The sequence below is a fragment of the Acomys minous genome (genome assembly GCF_964271855.1).
Source record: "Acomys minous genome assembly, chromosome: 2".
Classification (NCBI taxonomy): domain Eukaryota; kingdom Metazoa; phylum Chordata; class Mammalia; order Rodentia; family Muridae; genus Acomys; species Acomys minous.
Window position 1 is genome coordinate 108,986,930 of NC_140484.1, and position 25,304 is coordinate 109,012,233.

The 25,304-nt window shown below is 44.1% G+C and overlaps 1 protein-coding gene and 1 long non-coding RNA gene across 2 annotated transcripts in view; one reads left to right on the forward strand and one right to left on the reverse strand.

Annotated features, from left to right (window-relative positions):
- Positions 1-25,304, reverse strand: part of LOC311588521 (uncharacterized protein) — a 76,458-nt gene that overhangs the window by 13,320 nt on the left and 37,834 nt on the right. Inside the window, exons 2-3 of the mRNA XM_084766213.1 lie at positions 23,961-24,071; positions 12,771-12,969 (exon numbers count right to left, since the gene is read on the reverse strand). Of these exons, the coding sequence (XP_084622339.1) occupies positions 12,771-12,969; positions 23,961-24,071 (310 nt within the window). The remainder of the gene's footprint in view (positions 1-12,770; positions 12,970-23,960; positions 24,072-25,304) is intronic.
- Positions 19,672-23,969, forward strand: LOC311588524. The gene is made up of 3 exons (XR_014776233.1): positions 19,672-19,776; positions 20,526-20,624; positions 23,354-23,969. It is a non-coding gene; the product is annotated as an uncharacterized lncRNA (long non-coding RNA).

A 25,304-nucleotide genomic window follows, 5' to 3' on the forward strand; every position in this document is an offset into this window, starting at 1 on the left:
ATCTATGTAGCAAGTTCCAAGCCAGCCAAGAGCTGGTGACGTTTGGAAAGATTTATGAAGCTCATTAACATACATCCTTATGTCCCGTAAAGTGACATGTGATATGTGTCCCATCATCTGAATCTCCCTTTGTATCTGTCAATAAAGTTTGGGCACTTTTGTTGCAAAGCTTCCAAGCATTTTTTGGCAGCATGACCCCTAGGTATTGGGTGAGTTTTCTTGCTAATACAATCTTTCTCCATCATGTCATCCAACACTAGCTTTGTTGCTTACACGCAAGTACTACTATTAGTATTGCTTGTGAGAGTGGCCTGTTAAAATCTTAAGTGCGTGAATTAAGTTTTACCAACGTATTTCTGCACAGACTGGCTTAACAAGTTCTTGTGGGATTTAATAGTGGAAGTGATAGGGAAAAAAATCTCACTCTGTCCTCAAATTCAAATAAATCCCCATTTTTAATTTAGTCTTGTGATCTGAAACTTTGCATGCATATACACATTGCATGCTTATTTATAATGTTCCGATTTGTGCGAGAATGAAAGCTTAAGATCAGGGCTGAGCCAGCTTTGGGAACTTGGGTTTTTTCCATTATTTTCTTCAGCAGAGTTAGAAGCTTTTCTTTAAAATCTCAAAATAACTCATCAGAAATGTATCTGGCCCTGGTTTATATTTTAGAATTAATCCTCTAGCTGTTTTCTATTTTATTTTTTGTACATTAATTTGCTAGAGGGCTTATTATTTCAGAACAATTTCAAAGTTTCCAACAGAATACCCATTTCATGGACACATTCCATCCTCCAGTAGCATTTGATCTTATAGATCAAAATGTACACCCAATCTATGATTACAGTTGCTCAGTTTTCCTGAATTTCTCATCTCTGTCTTTCTGTTGTTTCCCAAAAGAGTCAACCAGAAAACTAGCTCTTAGATTTGTCAGTTACACTGTGTATTAGTTACTTTTCTGTCATTATGATGAAATAGCCCAGCTGAAAGCAGCTTCGGGAAGAAAGGATTCATTTTAGCTTTATGGTCCTCAGAGACAGAGTCCGTTGTGGCAGATGAAGGCACGGCAGGAGACTGGTGATGCTGGCCTAAAGGCGGGAAGCACAGAGGGAGAGAACAGGAAGTGAGCTGAGGCTGTGAGCCCTCCCAGTGAAGTACCTTCTCTAGCAATGCTGCACTTCCTAAAGGTTCCAGAACCTTCTCAAACCAGGGGTCAAATATGGGAGCCTCTGAGGGCCACTCTTCATTCAAACTGAAGCACTGTGTTTTCTCTGTATTCTGAACTGGCACGCTCTGCAGCTGTATTCTCCTCTCTCTCTCTCTCTCTCTCTCTCTCTCTCTCTCTCTCTCTCTCTCTCTCTCTCTCTGAAGTGTATTCTTGTCCTGGTACCTGCTTTCCTGAACCACTTCCTCTGTTTTGTTCTTTCTAATGTGTTTTTATTCCTTGAGAATGTTATTAGTGTATATAAGGAAACATGACGGCACACATTGCCCCGTTCTACCCCCCAACTCCTCCCATTGTCTTTTCCCAAACTTCTCTCTAACTTCTTGTTTTCTGTTGTTTGTTTTATTTTGTTTCATTTAGTAACTTGTTTACTATATGTGTGTTTCTCTGTGTGTTGGTGCAACATGCCACAGCACACATGTGGAGGTCAGATGACAACCTGCTGGAGTTGGATTTCAGTTCCCAAGTGGGATCCAGGTATTGAACTCATGTCTTCAGTCTTGGCAGCGAGCTTAGAATTTTAGTTTCTTTAAAAGCACATAAATGCTATGGGAATGTGTTTTTTTATTTAATCCCAGGTGTGGGATGTGGGGCTGATTCAGACTGTCCACAGCAGCTGACAATGATTTGTCTTGTGCTCTAGCAGGAGTGTGATTCTGCCAGCTGCAGATGGTTTCTGTGAGTGTACCATAGATGTGACAGCCGGACAGGGGCTGGGGCGACTGTTGTCCCCCTGGTGCTGGCTGCTCCTGCTCCTGCTGTTGTTTGCTGGGTTGCTGTTTGCTGGTTAAAGATGTCCTACCGATGAAGATCAAATTTGCCTCAAGGAACTCGACACCCCTAATGAGCAGGAAGTAGTCTAACAATATTGACACCTTTTTTGCCCCCTCTGACCTTTTTTCTCTCCTACCTATTGTTGGAGGGTTGGAAAGGATAGGGCTGGTGTAGGGAATTAGGAAAAAAAAAACCAATAAAGTAGCCAATAATTCAGTTACAATCACTCTTACCCAGTGAGCCATCTTGCCAACCTCTACAATTAATTTGAAATGTATTTCCTATAACATAATAAAAATCATTAACTTGGGGGCTGAAGAGATGGCTCGGCAGTTAACAGTACTGTCTGCTTTTCCAGAGGTCCTGAGTTCAATTCCCAGCAACCACATGGCGGCTCACAATCACCTATATCCTCTAATGCCCTCTTTTGGGATGCAGGTGTACATGCAGATAGAGCATTCGTATACATAAAATAAATAAATAAAATCTTGTTCTAAAAAGAATATACATTTTAAAATTCATTATTTTAATATACAATTAAATAACCTTTGTAAAAAAAAAGTTTAGATCCTTACATTTAACAACTTAGCAACTATATTGTCTTTGTGGCTGCTGGACCTCGTGTGCATTCAGCTCTGAGACTTTGATGCCAGGCAGTGTGCTCTTACTTGCAGTCATGAACTAGCAGAGCTCTCCCATATACCAAGGTGGCGGTCTTCATGCTAGCCATATCCAGATCTCTGCCAGGGGCTGCCTGTGACGTTTTGAAGCTGTTTGTTTTACTGGGGTGAGATGCATGGACCACGACATTACCCATCTGAAGGTGACCAGTTTGGCCGTGTGGTCATCACCACTGCCCCATTAGGCTTGATAAAGAACGGCATCACTTGACCATCTGCGTATCAAGGCGTGTGCTTCCCAGAGTACCAGGTGGGCCAGGGTCATCTGCCTCCTTCTTTCTTAAGATGTTTCTCTAGGAAAGCTGAGCTTTGCAACCAACTCATAAAAATTACCAGTGATGCAGCTCAGTAGTAGAGTATTTGCCTGCAATCCTCAAAGCTCAGTGTATAGTCCCCAGCACTAAGAGAAATTAAGAATAATATAAAAATAAGAGGAATTACTAGTGAATAGTATTAAATTTCTTTAAACGCTTTCAAATATTATGTTTATTGTTAGCATTCTATTTTTTTTTTTCATTTATTTACCTTTGGTTTTGTTTTGAGTCAGAATCTTATGTGGTCCTGGTTGGTTCTAGAATTGATGATTTAAACCAGACTGGCCTCGAATTCACCACCTTTCTACCTAAGCCCCCAGTGCTGGGTCACAGGGCGTGCCAGCACATCTGTACAACACACAATTCTAAGACTTGGGAACTGTATTTAATTTTCTTTCAGGAAACCAAAGCTTGATTTGTGTCCCTCACATGCATATGACAAAGCTCTCACTCCTGGAAATCCAAAATGCACTATATCTCTTGGAAATAGAACCGTTAGAGAGGCAGCTGAGTTTAACTGGAACCACTAGCATGAATCCTAGCCCAATACGACCGCTATGTTTTCCAAGAAGAAATCAGGACCCAGACACACAGAGGGACAACATCGGGAGAAGACAACAGCCCTGTGCAGAATGAAGCCTCAGAAGAAACCAGCCTTGCTGACATGACTTCAACTTCACCCTGCAAAATGATGAGACAATGCTTGCTGTTTAAGACACTCCATCGGTGAGGCCAATGAGCACATATGCCAATCACCTTTCTATCTTATGGCTAGCAGTACCATAGCTGTGGGCCCCAATGGACGCACGCATACACACACACACACACATACACACACACACACACACACACACAGAGAGAGAGAGAGAGAGAGAGAGAGAGAGAGAGAGAGAGAGAGAGAGAGAATGATGATGATGCCTACTTATCCAGTGCCCCTGTTTGGACCACCTTCCTCTATTTGTATTCCCCTTTCATTGCACTTTGGCTTCAGAGCCATTTGTAAGATGAGACACATATATCCGTTTCCATGGCAATCACTGACTGCATATCCCCATACCAAGGCCATAGTTTGGAATACATTAGGTGTACCAACAATTAAATAAAATGAATACAGAGCTTGATAAATTGAAGAGATCCTGACTTTGCTCCTTGCATTGTTTTCATGATTAACGCTGTGCCTTTTTCTTTTCTTTTTTTTTTTTTTTTAACGCAACTGATTCTATTTCCACTAACAGATTTTTCTTCTCTTAAGCTGTTCTGTTCGCCTCTCGGCTGTATTTTGAAATGTCTGGCTGATGTCGATTGCCACAGCAATGCCCACCAAAGCCTTTCTTGCAAGTAGCAAGCAAGCAGAGTTTGAGAATGGCTGGGTGTGTTTTATTACTATTCCTGACAAAGCCCACATATCAGGAGACTGCGTATCCCTCATTGGAACCCCACGCCCTAAGCAGCTATCCAACCATCATGATCTGTTTCAATTAAATGAATCCAGCCAGGAAGGATTAATAGGTAGTTTAACACCTACACAAGCTTAAATATTTCATAAAAACATATCCCACACAGCCTTCACTCTTAGACCCTGTACATAATTAAAAGCACACAAAAGCACTGGGCTGCATTTGCTACAGGTAATTTGAAGGGGGAAAAATAATATTCTGACAATTCGACCCAGAGCAGTGGGCCCCTTGTCAAAGGCCAAAGATGCCTTTAGATGATTCTGTGTCACCTTTTAAGAGCTTAATTAATTTGCTTGCTGATAAGTCTCAAACAGCTCTGGGAACCCACCTGTTAATAAAATGATGGTGTGTGTGTGTGTGTGTGTGTGTGTGTGTGTGTGTGTGTGATTTTTTTAAATTCTAGATGCTTTTGCACCTAGACTCATTTGCATTTTAGAATTCTATTCTACCTTCTCTGTAGCCTCCAAAGGCTAGTCTCAGTACAATGATATTTCTATGAATCCAGTTCCTAGTATTAGAGGCAAGGCCACATAAGCTACCCTACAGTTGGGCCAACATTTTTATCTAGACCATTTTATACTCTTGAGCCACTGCAGCTTCACGCTTTTTCGATCCGCACCAAATAAGCACTATCCAACATAGGAGTGCACTCTAACAACACTCCTCCAACCCAAGTGGGAGTGGTCTCCCCCTTCAGGGTTCCAAGCAAATGTGCCACCCCGCCCTTGCTGACCCCTGCCAATCAACATTTCTCGCAGCTGTCAGGAAGGCAGATACAACTCTTCACCCGGCAAAGGTCCTTTAACCCCACCTCCACCCCAGCGTTTCCATCAGTGGCTTCAGAAGACAACGGTCCAGCTACCAAGCAGGCAGATTCTGCCTTCACCCTCCACCCCACCCCCAGCGGATTTCTATACAAACTGGGGTTAATCTGGTCTTCCTCCTTTCTCTGCCTTAACTACCATTCCAAAACTTATATGAACTAGTATTAGGCTCAGATTCTGCCTTCCAAGAAGGAAAAGCAAGGGATTTGCAAGCAGAGAGTCCTTTTTAAGGAGGGCCAGTCAAGTGCCCAGCGACCCCTGACACTCCCAGTTAAATTTTACAGTTCTGTGAAGGGCACTGATTATTCCTCGTGGACACGTTAACAACTACGTCTACAGAGACTTGCACAAAGCCATTGTCATGCCGCGGAAAGTGGAGATAGTCCCCAAAGATTCCAAAGCCAGGACTCTGTCCACCCGTCCCAGCACTCTTTCCTTTCTCTTCAATCTTCCGGAACCCCAGGATAGCAGGTCCCTGCAAACAGAGCAGCCCCAGAGTTCTGACCAAGGCGCCAGCAGGGAACAAAAGCTACAAAGCGAGCTGGTGGCCTTTGTAATTACTTTTCCTGCGGAAAAAAAAAAAACACTCTCTTTTCTCACTAATGTTTCCCTGAAACTGATTGATACACTCGGAGGGGGGTGGGAGGAGGGAGAGAGAACCATGAGAAAGCCCCTTCTCTCAAACTTGAGAGCTTCCGGTGAGATCCTCGGCCAATGTGCCAAGCCCCCCTACGCGCCACCCTAAAGCCCTCCACGCAGAACAGTGGCATGGGGCAGGAAGCAAGCATGCCAAGCACTGTTCTCAGCTGAACACTCCCCAGGCAGGCTCCAGCGTCCCATGTCAATACGGAGGCCTCCGTGCTTTCTGAAGCCCTCGCCTTGATGAATACGTGAGAAAAACAAACATTTGTCCCAGGCTTTGGGAAAAGAGAAGGGAGGCTTGGAGAAAGGCCCCCCCCAGGCAGGCCTGAGAAACCCCAAGGGTGTAATTGAAAGGGTTTTAAATAGTAAATATGAAATCTAAACCCAGATGGTTCTTTTGCAAAGGAAACAAACCATTCATTAAGCCGGTTCTTTCCTATAGGTTCACCTTAAAGACAAGAAGGGACCCCTCCCCCATGCCTATCTCGCTGCCAAACCTCATCTGGATCATTTGGCTGAGCAGAAAAAGAACAAGGCGCGCTGGGGGCGGGGGCGCGGGGAGTGGGGGTGGGAGACCGGAGTGGGATAGATTTTTGTTTTGTTTTGTTTTGTTTTCCTGACTTGCTATTGCAATGAACTTCTTTGGAGAGTGTCGCTAGGTCCTTCTCCAATTCTTCTCTGAAACGGAAGCCAAAGAGAAACGGGAGCTATTGGAGTGACATATTGAAAAGTAACTCAGAAGAAAGTAACAGGGCAAATTGGAAAGCCAGAGGCAGAGGAAGGCATGGCAAGGTAAACAGAGCGCTAGCCATTCAACAAGTTGCCCTGGCCACTAACGTTCCAGTAGGAAACCAGGGCAGGGCCAGGAAATGCCTAGTGAGAAGATGTATCAGGAATTTTGGAGATTCCCACTGCCTACCTTGATTTTCAATTTGTATTGACTCACTTCTGTAATGGTGAGGGGTGGGCACTGGGAAGAGGGACACAGTGTAGACAGATACAGGATTCCCCAAATTTCAGCTCTCTTATGATTGACTACACTGCCCCTAAGGACGCTTATGCACCCCATGATGCACCAAGCTTGGATACCATATACTGTCAGAAACACTATTGTTCTACAGAGCATTAGGAGGGGGAAAAATGCTTCCATTGAGACGGTGACATGCCATCAATTTTAAGAAGCACGCTGATTTCAGAGTTGTTAATATGAAAGAAAATAAAGAGCATCTCAAAGTCAGCGAGATATATGAATAGGTGACATTTACTGGGAACACAGCCGGTGCCAGGCCCGTTGCCAAACACTTCCTACGGATTAGCTCCTTCGCTCCCCACAACTATAATTATCCTCATTTTTCAAATGAGGAAAGCAGGTCTTGAAGAGCTGAATTAACTTGCCCAGTATCACACAGTGTGGCCAGAATGTCCATTCGGGCCTAGCTAAACCCACAGCCTTGATATATTTGGGAGAGAGTTCCCCAAATATCACCTGGATGAATCATGAAAATAAATGCATTCAAGACATCCTTCCCTCTGTTTCTCCTCCTGGAAGTTTTCAGCGTTGTCCACAAATGAAAGCACCCAGGGCATTCCCACTGATGGGCAAGGCTGGGACAATGCTGGAAGGATTCTCTGCCTACTGATATTCACGAACTTTGGAGTTCAGTGGGATGGGAGGCAGCACGGGGATGTGTGCTCCTGTTGAGTATCATCTTAGCCCTGTCACCCCAGCCTCAATAGGACCCACTGCATCCCAAACAGCTTCCTGAGGACCATACGGTACACATCCCCTCTTTAAATAGTGATCAGTTTGTCTCAGAACAATTCTCAGCCTCAGCTGGGAGGGACATGGGTGTCAATCACAGCTTCGCTAGACCAGTCTTGCAAGCCTGAATGTCTCCTCTCCTCCCTGGCCATCCAGATCATGAAGGTTACTAGTACCACCCCCTTCCCAACCCAAGTGATGGTGCTTAAGCCAGACTGAGATCTCAGGCAGAAGCCTGACAACTATTAAGAAATTCACACATTTAAGTTCCCTTCATTTCTCAAAATTAGACTCCCGGCATTTTTGCAAGGAAGAAAAAGATATTGAGAAGTCAACAACTCCCAAAAGAGTAGGTAATCGTCAATTAACAGCCCTTAAACACAGAGCAGTTGTTAGGGACACTGGCTCTAGATGACCAGAGTTTGTGTCCTGCCAATAGGACCTTAAACATGTCTCTAATCTCAGGCAAAACCAGGAAGGACTTTAAAAGAACCGTAAAAGATAACTGGATATGTTGGCTAGTCCACGGTCTGGGCCACCACCTTGTACGGAGTCCAGCTACGTCACGGCTCCCTAAGTTATAGGAAATGTAGAGTAGTGCACACTTCCTTGCCCCTGGAAATGCAGTTGGTCCTGACTGGAGGGCATGATCGGTGCTCTGTGGAGTCTGAATGCTGGTATTTGCTCTGGCTTTGGATCTTTCTAGAAGGGGCTATCACTTTGCACTACAGCACCCTACCTGTTCTTTCACTAATTAACCTGAACTCTCTGGTCTGTGTTTACTTTATATTAGCATGCTAAACAGAATTTTACCTTTGAAGCTTTAACGGTAAGCCTCCCTTTTGTCATGAGTATGATGAAAATGATAAAAATGTGCCATTACACTGGGGTTGCAAAGATGAATGGTATATACAAACAAGAACATTGTAGGGTGTCCTGGCACCTCCTAACTTCTCAAAAACTTACTTAAATAAGTCAGGTATGCTGTCAAAATTGAATAGGAATTAGTGAAGAGAGTGTTATCGATTTAAGTCAGCCCTCCATTTTTTACACTGATCATTCTATGATTATGTGCTCACAGAGCAAGTAAATGAAGAAATGAAATTTTTAAAAATTTAGGCATACCGGGTATGGTGGTACACTCCTTTAGTTCCAGCATTCAGGAAGTAGAGGCAGCTGGGTCTCTGTGAGTTTGGTGCCAGCCTGGTCTAATAGTGACCTCTAAGACAACCAGTGCTAGGTAGTGAGACCCTGACTCAAAATAAAATACAATAGAAACAATAGTTATGATTTACTTGAAATGTTGGATTGAAGGAAGACTAGATTTTGGAGGGTCTTTTACGGACACACATATATCTGTGATTGTGGTTTTATTTTGGCTTGCATACCAATATACATACCACTACAAATTATCTCTAGTTCATATAATTAAAATAATTGCATTGATATTTCATACTACTTCTCACCCAATACAGGGACTTCAAAATACTCTCTACTCAAACACTAATCTGGGGGTTCACCAGAGCAGAAGGCAGGCAATCAAGATTATCTAAAAGTACATGATTTAGCTTGTCTGGCAAGCATGAGGCTTTAGGTTCAATCCCAAGTGTCATATGACACTGTGGTTCAGGTTTGCAATCTCAGCACTCAGTGGGTAGAGGTAGGAGAATCAGAAGTTCAAGGTCATTCTTAGCTACTTAGTGAGTTCAAAGCCAGCCTAGAATAAAGACCATGTCAAAAAACAAACAAACAACACCAAAGAAAGAAAGAGGAAAAAACAGAAGAGGAGGAAAAAGAACAGAAAATAAAAAGAAAAGAAAAATGTAGGTTAAAATGTAGGGGAAACCAGTTTGGTCCTTTTTTGTTGTTGTTTTTTGGTTTTTGTTGGTTTGTTTTGACAAAAGTGAGTCAGGATTCATGCTACATCACAGCCAAAGCCGAGAGTTTCTCACAGGCGATGTGAGGTAGAGAGAGACCCAGCCTTGACTGTTTCCTAGTTTGCTTTCCATTGCTGTGACAAAGATCATGACCAAAAGTACCTTGGTGAGGAAAGGGCTTTGTTTCGCTCGCATGTTCTATCACAGACCATCACTGAGGAAAGCCAAGGCAAGAACTCAAGCAAAACAGGAACCCAGGGGCAGGTCTGAAGCAAAGACCATGGAGGAGCGTTGCCTTAGGGGCTTCTCTTCCAGCTAACTTTACACCAGCCCCCGGACTGGCACTAACCACAGTGGCCTGGGCTCCCCACATCAATCATTAATCAAACAAATGCATCCACCACCACCACCACCCCAAGAGGTTCCCTCTTTCTGGATGACCCTACTTTATGTCAAATTGACAAGAAACTAAGCAGCACAGACTAAGAGTGCAAAATCATAAAATTCAAACAGCTCTAGAAACAATGTCAGGAAGGGGAAGTGTAGTGAGGGTTTTGGTTTCTTTAAAAATCCAATTATGTGACTATGTTTCTGTTTTAATCCCGGGTGTGGGATATGAGGCTGCTTCAGTTTGCCTACAGCCATTAACTATGATTGCCTCATGCTCTAGCAGGGGTATGACTTGCGCCAGCTGCAGAGAGTTTAATTCTGAGCTTGTGAGAGGGCATACATGCCAGAATCCGGTGGTTGCTGCTTCTAGTGTAGCTACTTGCTGCGTTTGCTATTGCTGGACTGCTGCACTGCTGTATATCCTCTGACTACGAAGATTGGAAATGCCCCCAAGGAACTACGTCCCTAAACAGCAGGAAGTAGTCTAAAGAGACATAGGCTGCCCCTTTCTCCTCTAACCTTTCTCTCCTACCTAGTGTTGGGCGTTTGGAAAAGATTAGGGTGGATAAAGGTTGGAAGGGAAATAGAGGTGTAAAAACCTAAATAAAATAGATTTTAAAAACCACACGCCTACAGGGAAGCTAGGATGCTGTAGGATGACAGAGAGACCACAGGGAGTTTGGTCCCATGCAAAAGCAAGTGAGGGCAGAGGGGAGCCAGGTGGTGTAGGACCTTCCTAAAGCACAGGAGTGATGGCCTGCAATCTTTACTGGAAGGGTCCACTGTAAATAGTATGTGACTAGAAATGCCACAGATATTCACTGTGTTTTGCAGTTTTGTAGGAATCAGACATTTTGTTTCTCTGGGGTTCAGAACAATTATACTCTGGTTTCCTGTTAAGAAGTAAACAGCTTCATTACTAGGAGATTTTTATTCCTAAAGCATAAAGGAAAGATTAGGTTAAAGGGGAAAGCTAGCTTGCATTCTTAGGAAAATAATAATTACTGATTTTTAAAATTATAACTTGAATATTTGTAATGTAAGAAAATTCAAACCATTAGAATTTTTTTTAAGGTTTATTTATCTTACTTTTAGGTGCACTGATGTTTTGCCTGTGTGCACCCTTGGAACTGGAGTTACAAACAGTTGTAAGATGCCATATGGGTACTGAGAATTGAACCCAGGTCCTCTGGGAGAACAGCCAGTGCTTTTAACCACTGAGCCATCACCCCAGCCCCTAAACCACTAGAAATTCTAAAGAAGGCAGTCAACCTTAAGCAGGACTATATCACCCAGAGACAAACACAGACTTTTTTTTAAATTCAAATATAATTTCTATTCCTAAGAACAATTGCTTTTATAACCTGATATTTCTCTAGCTATCGTGTGTACATCTTCCCCATCAGGAAATGCAATGCTGCATTACCATTTCCCTTTCTTAAAAGACTTTATTTTGTGTTACACATATGGATATTTTGCCTACATCTATGCCTGCGGAGCGCTCCCATGCCTGGTGCCTGTAAGGGCAAGAAGAGAACATCAGCTCCCTGGAACTGCAGTTATAGATGCTGGTGAGCCACCACGCAGGTGCTGGGATTGAACCCGAGTCCACTGGTGGAACAGCCAGTGATCTTAACCACGGAGCCTTCTCTCCCAGCCTCACGTTACAGTTTTCAGTGAGTATGTTCTACTTCATCAGACAGTACGCCATCACATTGTTTACATCCTGCACTGAGAGAGAACTGGACTCGTTGTAATCAAGCCATATTGCAAACAACCACTGGGGCAAACAGCTTTGGGCAAAACTCTACACACACTTGAGCGATGATTTTCATAGGGAAAAACATCTATACGAGAGGGATCGCCGAATTGGACATTTTCACTCCCTCCACCCCAACTCCCTGCTTGAGACAGGGTGTCTCTACACAGCCCTGGCTGTCCTGGAACTCATTATACAGACAGACCAGATGGCTGCAAACTCACAAAGATGCACTTGCCTGTTCATCCCTACAGCTGGGGGTTAAAGGCCAGGGCCACTACACGCAGCTAGGCACACTCTCACTTTTCCTAAGTTTGTTAATCAGCTCCCTGGAAGGACTGGACCCATTTACTCTCCCCCAGAAATTTAAGGGAACATCTGTTTTCCACACCCTTTGCAACTCTGGGTATTGCGAAGAAGTATCCCGTGGCCTTACACATTCCTACTAACCCCGGGCCCTTCTGCTTCCTCCCGAGCGCCACTAGCCTGGGCAGGAGCTCCGTGGAACACACGGCTGACCCGGCACTGTGAGAGTTCTGAGTATCAAGAGTTTCTGGGGTGGGGGAAAAGGGGATACAAAGACCCCAGGGAACCATCTCTTTCAGTTTCAACTGGAGGCTGGAGAAAAGCTGAGAAAGAGGAGCCAAGGGTGTGAGGACCGCCCACTTCTCACTCCCAGGTGCAAAGCCTTTCTCCCGCTCCCCACCCTCCGTCTCAAACAACGTCTGCGGGTGAAAGCCAGCCCACAAGAAAGAGAAAAGCAAAGAGAAGCGCTAGTAGGAACAGCCTAGGCCAGCGGGTTAGGAGGGCACTCCGTTCCCACCGGGACCCCCTTTCAGCTGCAAAGTGCTGTATTTGACATTTCAATGCCAGCCTGCAGAGGGAAACAGAAGAGAGACCAGAAAGTGAAGAGAGGCCTAACCAGAAACATAAATAAGACCAAAAAAAAAAGTCTTTAATTCAGCCATTTGTTCTTGCTGTTTTCCTTCCCCAGAATGTGGCATTCAGAAGCAAAATAGGTTTTTCTCTTTCTTTTCCTCTTTGACATTTAAAAATAACTTACACTTGGATGCTTTGAAGGGTGGGAAGGGGCGGAAGAGGAGGGAAAAGGGGAAACTCTTCTCGCCTCCTGGGTTTTTGTCCTCCTTGAGTTTTGTCCTCCTTGGAAAGAGCCTGCGAGTGATTCCTTTTTGTGCCCTCGGTGAGGTGAGGAAGAATGAAGGGAATCCAGTTTGGAAAACAAATCCAGGCAGTCTCGGAACCTACGGAAAAAAGAGCTTTGGGAAGAAGCTGAGGGTGATATAGAACCAAGGCATAGGAGGCTGACCTGGGATGGAAAAGGAGGGTTTAGGGTTAAGGTGGGGGGGTAGGGCAAGGCTTTGCTCCCCACCCAGCTGTTAGGTTCAGGCTGCTGCGGTAGGGTGAGACCTCTCATGGACCCTGCAGGAGGCTCTCCTGCCTTTGCCTCTGGCTTCACTGATGCATCCCAACTCGCAGATGAGAAAAATAGAGGCCCAGAAACAGTTATTTAAGATTCCAAGTAATTGGCAGGCCTACCTGGATTAACTCTTAAGAAGGTTTTATTCTCTTAAGAGTGCTTTATTCCCAGCACTCGGGAGTTAGAGGCAGGCAGATTTCTGTGAGTTCCATGAGAGGCAGGGTAACAACACAGAGAAGCCCTGTCTCAAGACACCAAAAAAAAAAAAAAAAGAGGAGAAGGGGAAGAAAAGGAAGGAAGGAAGATAGAAGGGAGGGAAGGAGGAAGGGAGGGAGGAGACACGGTGAGTAAATACTGTTCTACTCTGGAGAGCAGATTAGAATTCCAGCCAGCTATCCTCATTTCATTTCCATTGCAGTGATAAATTCCCTTAACAAGGCAACTTAAGGGGAAAGTATTTATTTTAGCTCAGAATTCCAGGATAAAGTCCACCACAGCAGAGCCGTCCAGGCAAGAGGAACTTATAACAGCCAGTCACCTCATATGCATGAACCAAGGACAGAGAGAAATCAAGGCACTCGTGCCTGGCCTCCGTCAGTTCACTCACTTTTTTGAATTGTCCAGGATCAGTGCTCCCCACAGTGAGCCAGGTCTTCCCGCATCAATTAGTGTAATCATGACAATCTCTCTGAGATATGTTCCCAACCTAATCTAGACAAGCCCTCATTAAGTCTCTGTCGCCACAGGTGGTTCTCGGCTGTGTCAGGTTGAACGAACGTGTCGCAGGCCTAGAACCATGTCCCCTTTCTCCAGGGGAAGGAGCATCCTGTCTCCTCACCCTGCTTCCTCTTCTGCAATGCGAGACTGAGCCACGTGTCTTAACAGGTCACACAGTCAGCCAGCACAGTGCCATTCTCCGCCCACAGCAAGACCAGGAAGGACAGAACAGAGTGCTGGAAAACCAAGTGAAGAATGCTCTGGGGGAAAACAAGGGGGGGGGGAGACCCACTCAGGCTGGGGCAGTGTAATGAGCATAGTAAAATAATAATAATAATAATAATAATAATAATAATAATAATAATAATAATAATAATAATAATAATAATAATAACTTAGGTAGGATTCCCCACTACACCTGATAACCAGCACTCAGTGACATCACTGATAACCAGACTCAGTCCTAGGACCCCATGATGCCCACTGGACAGTATATAAGCCAAGACTCTTATAAGTATGGAAAAGAAATGCTCGGCTCTGCACATCTGGAGAGACTCCGCCTTGGTCTGCCCTGTGGTGGAGAGTTGCTCCCAGGACCCTGACCCTCCAATCAGAGACTACTGTTAGAGACTGGGCCTGACCTTCAGCTAGGGTATGTCTCCCAGGTGAGCAGCCTGGGGGGGCGGGGAGGCTTAGGACCACAGTTAAGAATTTAGAGTGTCGGGGGTTGGAGAGATGGCTCAGCGGTTAAGAGCACTGGCTGCTCTTCCAAAGGTCCTGAGTTCAATTCCCAGCACCCACAGGGTGCCTCACAGCCATCTGTAGTAGGATCTGATGCTTTCTTCTGTCTGATATCCTCTTCCGTCATCAAGACATACATGTGAATAGAGCACTATCTACAAATAAATAAAAAAAATTTTAAGAATTTAGAATGTGAACCTTGTGTGATGACCCTCAGCATGATAAAAATATAACTTTTGTTATACTAACTACAAATATCTACCTTCTTTCTCTCGACAGGCAGACATGGGTAGGGTTGAAACTTAGGAGGAAATGCTACAAGGGAAACTGGTGTTTCCTTTCATAGGTCCTCAGTCACCTTAATAAGAGAGCTTAGAAATGGATTTAGAAGCAAGTGCCAGCTCAATATTACTGGACTCTGAGAGAAAAACAACAAAACAATCAAGCTGTGACTCTAAGAGGCTGCTAAAAGAAAGATGAGCAGTGGAAGAGAGAAAGCCACGCCTTCGAGTTAGTGCCTGAGAAAGCGGGACTGTTCAGCAATCGAGGTCCATGAGTAGCTGTGATGGAAGGAGATATTCATCGTGTAGGTAAAGCATGCTCAATATTTTGGCCATTAAGAGAAGAAAGGAATGGAAACATGTTTTTCTGAGTTCCGGCACGCTTCACAGTGCAGCCGTGAGGAAAGTTCCGTAGGCTTTTGAGGGGAGGAAGGGGCTTCTGAGCTGTCTAACTACGAGAGCTCATCTTGTGATCATTCCTCCCTTATCCTTAGTGTCTTCAGGTGAATCAGCTTTCATAGGGGATGGGCTCCTGGCCAGGTGATTGACAGGCCCTGCTGAATTAAGTTTCAAGCAAGATAAAAATAGCATGTGTTGTTAGTTTTATGTCAACTTGACCCAGCAGAGTTATTGTAGAAGAGAGAACCTCAATTGAGAAAATGTCCCACGCAGATTGGCCTGTGGACAAGCCTCTGGGGCATTGTCTTTTCTTTCTTTCTTTTTTTATTAATTAAACATTTTTTATTTTTTACATATACATTTATATTATTACATATATATACAATAAACTACCTATAGCAAGAAGAACCACAACACGATCAGGAATTATATAAATGTTACATTCTTAGTGTTCTGGCTATTTGTATTTGACAGCCTTGAAGAAAACAGTTTTCCTATCTTGGTACATCTAAAATTCTGAGTGTAAATCAATCTCCATCACATCTTGTCATTATCAACTTAAAACATCTATCTAGACCTAAAAATATCTTAACCCCTAAACAACTAAGCTTCATTGTAAGACTAAGCAACCTGGTCTTCAACCCTATCAGAGACTTGAGAAGGAATAAACTTGATTACCTGAGTATACCAGGAGTACAGGTTAGTAGCTTTCCAAATGAGAAAAATGACAGAGACAGTTTTCTACCTAAATAGTCACCCAAAACTTTCTATAATGTTGGAGTATCATTTTCAGCCTTCTGGCCCAATATATCTGACAGACATATTTGTGAGGCAGGAACTATTGAGGACTTGCTTACCCTGTCTTGGTAGAGTTTGGCTGTCAACTCTGCCTGCATCCATGCTTGCCCCTTTTCAGGCAGAAATCTATCTGTGGTAGAAACGAAGACATTTTGCCCAGTCACTTGTTTGCCACATTTAAAGCCATTTCCATAAGGAGATTCTTTGATGCTCATCATCCTCTTTGAGGTAGGCTGGGTGTTGCCAGGAGCTAACCTATCTCATTGTCAGTGAATCTTTAAAGTAATAATAATAATAATAAAAACATTGTTAAATGCCATATTCTGCATGTCTCTGAGGTTTTTGAAGACCTTATCTAACTATGCTACCTTATCTTTCTTGGTTGATAATTGATGTAAGAGGGCCCAGATCCTCTTGTCCCTTATGAGATACAACACTGGGGAGATTGGGCCCTGCATCTCACCTGGGCAGCATAGTAGAGCTAGCCCCAGCTGCTGGGGTTGCTGGTGAGCCAGCCCCAAAGGCAGGAGAGCTGGGGAACTGACCAACTCAGCTGCTACTCAGGCCTAGATCCATGGCTTGGAGTTGGCCCACCCCAGCATCTACCTCATGTATGAACTACTAGAGTGTGCGTAGGGGCCAGTGCAACAGATCCAAACTAGAGGATCTCCATGACACAGGGCAACAACAGGATTAGCCCTGATGAGGATCCAGTATTGATCATGTAAGAGAAGTCAGAGGCCTTAAACCAGACCAATAACTCATTGCAATGAACATTTGCAGATTAAAAAAAAAAAAGTATGGACAAAAAGGTATACTATGGGACACAATGGCACACACTACAACTTCCACAACGAGATTTTTTTTAGTTGCAAGGGTGAAAGGTTATTGTGATTAATTTAGAAGTAGAATCTAATAAATGTTTGTTAGTGGCCCTATAATTATTACTGCAGTAATTTTTAAGCCACCAGCAATCAATGAAAACACAGACACCTGTTATGCTTTTAAAATAGCCTTGGTTCACCTGGGGCAGGGCAGATATTAATCCCCTAAACTACCTCCCATTTCTCCCTGCCAAAAATCCCATGTCATCTGCTTCTAATAATTTCTGTTGAGCTACCTCCCATCCATAATCCCAAATCCTTGCTAATGTTTGTCATCTGGGCCAAATCCTCTATCCAAATTGGCCATGTGCTTCTTCACCTAACCCATGGCGGCCTCCTCCCTTCTACTCCTCCCTATCTTCTGTCCTCCCAGTCTCCTCTTCCAGCCTCTTGACTACTTCCCTTCCCAAGAACCTCTCTAGCCTCAAAAGCCCAGGAACCTTAGCTATGCCTATCCCGTCTGCCTTGCCTGAGTGTGTTGGCTTTTAGTTGGTCCAATAGGAATAAGTTTTTAGGCAAGGTTACAAACATTTTGGGGTACATGAGTCTGCTCATTTGGGCAGCAGCCAGTCCAAACCCCACAGTGGGTGGGTATGAAGGGACGGGAAGATGAGTGAGTGGGCTTGGAGCACACGAGGCGGGATTCACAAAGAATCAATATAAATAAATAAATAAATAAACAAACAAACAAATAAATAAATAAATCGAGGGCCCAGCACTCACTGTGCGTGGTGCCACCCCTAGGCAGGTAGTACAGGGTGCTATAAGAAAGCAGGCTAAGCAAGCCATGAGGAGCAAGCCAATAAGCAGCACCCCTCCATGGCCTCTGCACCTGTTCCTGCCTTCAGCTTCCTGCCCAGAGTTCCTGACCTGACTTCCATCAGTGATGGACTTATAAGGCATAAGGTGAAATCCCTGCCCTCCAAAGTTGCTTCGGATCACGTGTTTTATCACAGCAATAGAAACCCTAAGACAGTGTGTAAGAGTCTGATCTTTAGAAAAGATAAGAATGTATTATCTCCACCTAGGGCCAGAGAGACTTCTTTCTTATGAGCAGGAGGCCTACAAAGAGATAGATGTTATGGTCTCCTTTCTACTGTTACCTGGGAAATAGGAGGAGTTCAAAATTATGAGGGAGGAGTCTAGCCTCAAAGGCTTCCAAGGCTACTAATCCTTGTCCCATCTTCCCTTTAAGAGCTGGAACCCTAGAGTCATTGAGGAGATGGGCTATGTAGAAGGTTTAGGATCTCCACTTTTGATGACTTTCAGGACATAGAGGAACATCAAAAGTACCCAGGGTTGCTAGATTATACCAGGACCATATAAGTGCGGATTAGCTGTAAGTGAGGAGAAATAATAAAATTAAGATATGAGGTTCATAGATTACTAGCACCTCTGCTAGGATTATAATAGATAAAACCAGAAGACACTAAAGCCTCAAACACCTCTGAATTTCTGGCTTCTATCTAGAACAGAACCGAAGACAATTACGGCTTCCGGCAAAAGCACATTTAGTGAGGTCCCTATGGATAAGTTATTTGACCAGTTTCACTTCCCTAACCCTAAGGACACCTGGGACATCTGGCTCATGGGACACATGTGCTCATGGTCTGGTGATGATACTTAATGGATTCCAGGCTGTCAGGTACAAGGCCTGGCCATAAGCTAAGCCGGCACCATAGAGGACGTGACCTTTGTCCAGTTCTCTTAGCTCTCTATGACTAGGCCACAGGTCACTCCTTGACTCTTGAGGACAAACCAGGCCAGGGCCAAAGGCGTGGAAAAACAACATTCTCTAGTCAGCCCATAGGACAGGAGAGCCATTAAGACCTATATTTTTAAAGATATGACCTTATTCCGTACTTCAAGCTGGTGAAGTGAGAAATGGATCATTTAAATGCACGTCTAGACTTTCTTCCCAGTGTTCTAAATCCCTCTCGGCTCCGTGTGTGACCAGAGAGGGCCAGGCTGAGCTTTTTAAAATCCTTCCCCATACTAGGAAATATTATGTAATGGAATGGGACTTTTTAGAACAAACTTTTAATTGCAGAACGGGTTGGGATTCAGAGAATCCCGTACCCACAACAACAGTAGGAAGAATTTCTATATCCCCACTTAGTTGAGTTTCCCATTGTTTCCTGCTTCCCAATTTGTATTTTTGTTAGTGTGGCACATGTACCACAGCTAATGAGCTAATGTCAGTGCTTAATTATTGACTAAATCCTTCATTCAGATTGTCCTAGTTCAGACCAAAAGCCTTTTGCCTCTTCCATTTTTAAACATAGGCTGAAATTAATTTTTAAGAAGGGGGTGCTAGTGGATATCAAGGGTTCCCAAATTACATTCCACAAGAATGGAGGGTCCTGGGGGGGGGGAACTGTAAAGGAAATGTTACATTAACTAAGTATTTATGCCCTACAAGAGATGAACTGTAATCTAATTTGGTTCACAAGCCAACTGAAATTTTGGCTCAGGTATATACATTGGTAACAATTAGCTGAGTCCCAGCCAATCACAGAAGCCAAGTTTCAGTCAATCACAGGTAACCGATTGTTGAAACCATGTTCTAAAGATGGCAAGAACTGATCTAGAATCAATCTCTTGATTTCCGATTTCTATCCCACAATTGTTTCCTAGCAACACTACAGATTCTAGATCCTGACTAATTCTGGAATCATGAAAGAAAGCCAATTAAGATCTCTAAAGGTCTTGGTTTCGTCTTTCAACAAAGGGAAGGGAGATGGCAGCCAGGCTCTCATCTCTGTCCTGTATCACTTGGGGTAGCCCCCATGTTTCCTGTTTCTGTTTAAGGTATCTATAGAAATTTGATTTGGGGAAAAAAATAATCTTGCTTATAAAAAAGAAGCTTCAAACAGCCTGGAAGTGAAGCCATGTGTCTTGGTTACTTCTTTTCTTCTTCTTCTTCTTCTTCTTCTTTGAGACAGGGTTTCTCTGTGTAGCTTTGGATGTACTGGAACTTGCTTTGTAGACCAGGCTGGTCCCCAACTCAGACATCCACCTGCCTCTGCTTCCCAAGTGCTGGAATTAAAGGCGTGCACCACCACGCGTGGCTTAGAACTAGATATTAAGTGATAAAGATGTGTTTATTTTTCTCAAAATGATGAAATTTGAAGATGGAGATCATCCTTATTATATGGATAAAGTCACAAGGTGGACAACTTCATTTCAAATGGGTACAGAATGTGTGTGTTTGTGTGTATGTGTGCACATGTGTTGGGGGAGCAGGCAGCAAGATGGGTCAGCACACGCATACACACATACACAAATACATATGTAAATGTAACAGTTTGAAGTTTTAAAATCCCTTCCTAGGCCATAGTCTGGGTAGAACCCAACATTCCACCTGAACACTGGCCTAGGCTCCCACTGCAGAGCCCACCTGCCTCTACCAAGTCCTTGCTTTGCTTCTCCCATTCCCCACTGAAGTCTCACGTCTAGCCACAGTCAAATATCAGTCACTGAAGGTCACATGGTACCTAGGGCAGAGCAGATGTTCCATAAATGGTTCATTGAGTGAGCCTTTGTCCTCTGTTTATTAGCTGAGACACCTTGGATGAAGGATGTATTCCCGTCATTATGTGTTTGATCTTTGTCTGAATCCACATGCTGTAAATCTAACTCCCAATGTGATAGTGTCGGTAAGTGAACTATTTTTTTTTAATGATTTGATTGTGATACCGGGGGCCCAGGAATGAGATCAAGTGCCCTTGGCGTACGTCCTTCACCTTCCCCTATGTGTGCACAACCAAAGGCTCCACTGTGGACTAGACAGTGACTCTCAGCAGGCCGAAGTCATCTGGCATCTTTACCCGGTACTTCTCAGCATCTAGAACCACTGTCTACAAACCAGCCAATCTATGGCACTTTGTTATGGCTGCCTGAGGTATCAGAAACACTCTTGACTGTCCCATTTTTAAATGGGAAGTGATAGTAACTCCTTCCTGGAAGAGCTGAAGTGAAGAGAAAGTGGGGATCTGCCTGTCAGACATTTCCCAGCTTGGGCCAAATGGGACACTCTAGTTCCCTGCATCACTGTGAGAGAAGAACTTGAAAAGCCCTGGTGACTAATGTGGATGTAGGGGTGGAATGTTGAGTAGAGTCCTCTTGGGAATGATTGCTCAGAACTTTCCTCTGGGCTCCCTGTGCAAGCCGAGAACGTTCCAGCCAACAGGAAAGGCAAGGCTGGCTTTCCCTGGCTGACTCTTAATTAAAATTCAATGCTGCTTTAGCCATTTCTGCTATACACACACACACACACACACACACACACACACACACACAACCACATACACACACATACATACAACCACATACACACACAGTCACAAACACACATACAACCTCATACAACCTCATACACACATGCACACAGCCATGTTCTGCAGCAGGGAACATGTGAGGTGCTCAGCAGGGACTACTCAGGTCTGTACTGTCCTAGTTAGAGCTGTTAAGCACTCCACTTGGATAAAGGGCCAGGATCAGCAAAGGCCATGGGGACAGTGTGGAGACTGTGTTCTACTCTGAACTATATCCTATAAACAGTGGCTTTCTGGCTACGCCCAGGGTGACTTCAACAAGCAATACAGCAATTGCTTCTTTAAACATAGATGTAGGTAGAGGCGATGTGTGTGTGTGTGTGTGTCTGTGTGTGTGTGTGTGTGTGTGTGTGTGTGTGTTGCTACCACCTGGCCAGCACCAACAATGAGGCACAGAATGATAAATAATATATTCATACAAGGTAAAAAGTACAGAATATAAACTTATCAAAGTAGTGTAGGAATGCATGGGCATATTAAATTGATCTGAGAAACATTAGGCCAGAGACAGTATAGGACATACCAGACTAATGAAAGATACAGATCCCATAAAAAGGACATTTAGCATTGTGGTGATCATGGCCCTACCAGTTTGTCATTCAGTCACATAGCACAATCCCCACTGCTTGACACAGCCCACTCAAATTGCTGTCTGCCTATCAAATCTATACGTCAATTGATTCATTCATCCAAATAAGTTTTCCAGTGTCTTACTTGGTTTCCACTCCTATGATAAAGACCACGACCAAAAGCAACTCGGGAAGGAAAGGGTTCGTTTGGTTTAGAAATCCCAAGTCACAGTCTGGTAGTTGAGGGACGCCATGGAAGGAACTAAAGGCAGCGACTAGAGCAGAGACTATGGAGGAGTGCTTCTCACTGGCTTGCTTTCCATTGCTTCCTCAGCCTGCTTTTTTATGTAACCCAGGCCATCACAATGGGCTGGGTCCTCCATATTAATCACTAATTAGAAACAATGCCCTGTAGACATGCCTCCAGGCCAGACTGATGGGTGCAATCCATCAATTAAGATTTCCTCTTCCCAGATACGTCTAGGTTATGTCAAGTTAACAGAAAACAGCCAGCACATGCACGTTGGCCGTGGCTGCCTCAGCCTTCAGCAGCTCTCCAACTGGGCTCATTAATATCCTGTTTCCTTTGCATGTGATCAGGTCTCTGCCTCTTCCTCCAGTAAGGCCTAGGTAAATCCTGTGGCCTTTTTAACCCTTTGATGGTCATTTTGGAACACATACACACACACACAACACAACCACATATACACACATACAAGCACATATAAGCACTCACACACACATGCAACCACATACATGCACACAACCCCCACACACATTGTCATGCACACAGTCACACACACATACAACCAAATACACATATACAACCATGTACACACTGTTTCACACACACACAGCCACATACACACATACAAACACATACACACTGTCTCATATACACAGACACACACACACACACACACACACACACACACACACACACGAAGGGTGATGTATAATCTGAGATTTAATTTTCATGTTTAAGGTAACCTGGGATTGCCAACAGCCAGCTGCCAAGAAAAATTGGGACTTCTTGGTAAATCGAGGGCAGCCAAACCAACATGGCTTGAGACTGTATTGTTACTCCATGAACCCTAACGTTGCAGAAGCATACGTGCCCCCCTACATCCTTGACATAGAACGCTTATGTCAGACAGGAATAGCAAAGCCACAGGGAATAAGGGAGTAGAGCAAAGGAGAAAGAGGATGTGGCTAGCAGACTCATGTTGTCATGGGAGAAGATGTTCACCTGTTCCAGAAGCATCTTTAATTGTAGACTTAGGAAGACAATTGTTAAGAGAAAGAAAGAAAGAAAAAGTAGGAAACTACTGGCCTCAAACGAGAAGTCAGAGAAAGGGTTTTGTTTTTCAAATGCATTTAAGGCTACTCAATTGTCATTTCTGAGTAACACACAGGCAGGGTTACTATGAATTATGTCACTCCTTTAACTCAAAGAACTGCCCTAACCACGTTCTTTTTTAGGGTAATCTGCTGGCTAGAACACCAGATGACAGTGACCCCCTCACAGCTGCCCATCAACGTAGATCTTGGGACTCATTTGGAATGAATACTACATGTAGTTCTGAAGAAAGTAGCTGTGGTGGGAAGAGACAAGAGCAGATCCAGCAGACTCCAGGCTCCAGAGAAGCTGGGGAGGCAGACGTCTCCAACCTGGTCCCAAGTTAACAGCCGAGCAAGGACCACTGCCAAGTATACATTTCAGGGAAGCCTAAGTATTCAAGACTAAGGTTGGCAATAAAACTAGCCAGCAAATCTCAGCATTGGCATGTGCTCACATGCATGCATGTACACACACGCACTTAGGCCTGGACATGCCTAGCCACCTGCTGCCATCGTCCTTATGAAACTGACACAGTCAGATGTCACACTACTGGAAGACTTTAATTGAAACCGAGTTAAATTAATTACATCATTTTGCTGCCCGAGCTTAATCCCCCTGAAGTTACGTCATAAAAGTAGGCATTACAAAGGATTAGGGACCAAAGGAAGGTAGAGATGAATAAGGTTTCCATATGCCTGTGACTCATGTCTAATACTCATGTACCAAATGTGGGCCCGCATGACTCACCCCTGATATCAGCAACGGTCCCATGTGGCCAACAGGAGTGCAGACAGACAGCCTTGCCTCCTGCTGCTGAGAACAGCCGGGAGCTTCTGCTTCATTCACAAGTACAGGAAGCTGAGGAAAGACAGTACTACACAAAGTCTTTCAAGTTCTGTCCTCATTACGGAAAGCTCTGAGATGACCTCAGATCAGTATCCCCGCAACCCCATCCCAAGTGGCGCTGCCCCTGAGATGCTGGCAGGTGCTGTATGAAAAACAAAGGGTCAAGGGTCAAGGGTTAAATGCTTCTGAGAAAAGGTTAAATGAACATGCTTCCTTAATAGCAGGGTCTTGGGAGGCTTCAACTACCTTCAACTCATCCCAAGCCACCATGAATACACAAGATTCTACAGTGTCATGGGTCCCAGAGTATGTAGCATTTTCCAATGTTGTTTCCTTCTGGAACCCTCCTTAGTTAAGAGCCCAGCAGGGTTAGTTCACTGAAGAGCACACTTTGGGGAGCTGTTTTTATTGTAGCCTTTTCCTTATTATTCCTGCCTTGGCATGAAATGCTAATCTCCACTTCTGTGCCAGAAGTGATGGGGCCACATCCATCCCTGCAACAGAGCACATTTCTCAGGAGTGTGTCCCTCCTCCCTGCCAGCAGATCAGTGTGTTCTGGCTCGCACTTGGCTGTGCCTCAGAAACTGCTATGTAGTGGGCTCTACCATACAGGTTTGCATTAATGTAGTATATGATGTTTGTAGAATGACAAAATCACCTAATGCCATGTTTCTCAGAACACAGGACATATGATCTGGAATGTTCTACTTAAGGATCTCCCTGCTGCAGGCCACAGAATCCACTACAGTTCATTTCAGAAGGAAGAAAAGGAGTACTATTTAGTTCATTATTATTTATTATTATTACTTTTTAATTATTTGATTGTTATTATTTATTGTAACTAGCTCATTTAGTATAAAGAAGAGTATTGGGAAGTTCAAAGAGTCTGCAGGAGAAACACAGGAGGATTGGAGGACATCAGGGACATCAGACCAGAGAGATGCTGAGCCACACTGTGGACATGCATAGGGAAGTTCAGAGGATGCCTTTTCCATCAATACAGGAGAGAATAGATACTGGAAACTCAGTGCCCTAGAAGTACCACCTCTCCCCATCACCATGCTTGTTTGAGTACCTGCAGGGAATTGCCTCACCTTCCTCACTTCAGCATCAAGGTCTAGAGTAGATGTGTGTACCAGACCATGCTAGGTTGCATACCTTACCCTGCCCTGTGGACTGAGCTGTGTTACCCCCAAATTGATATTTTGAAGCCCTGAGTACTATCATAACTATATTTATAGGTAG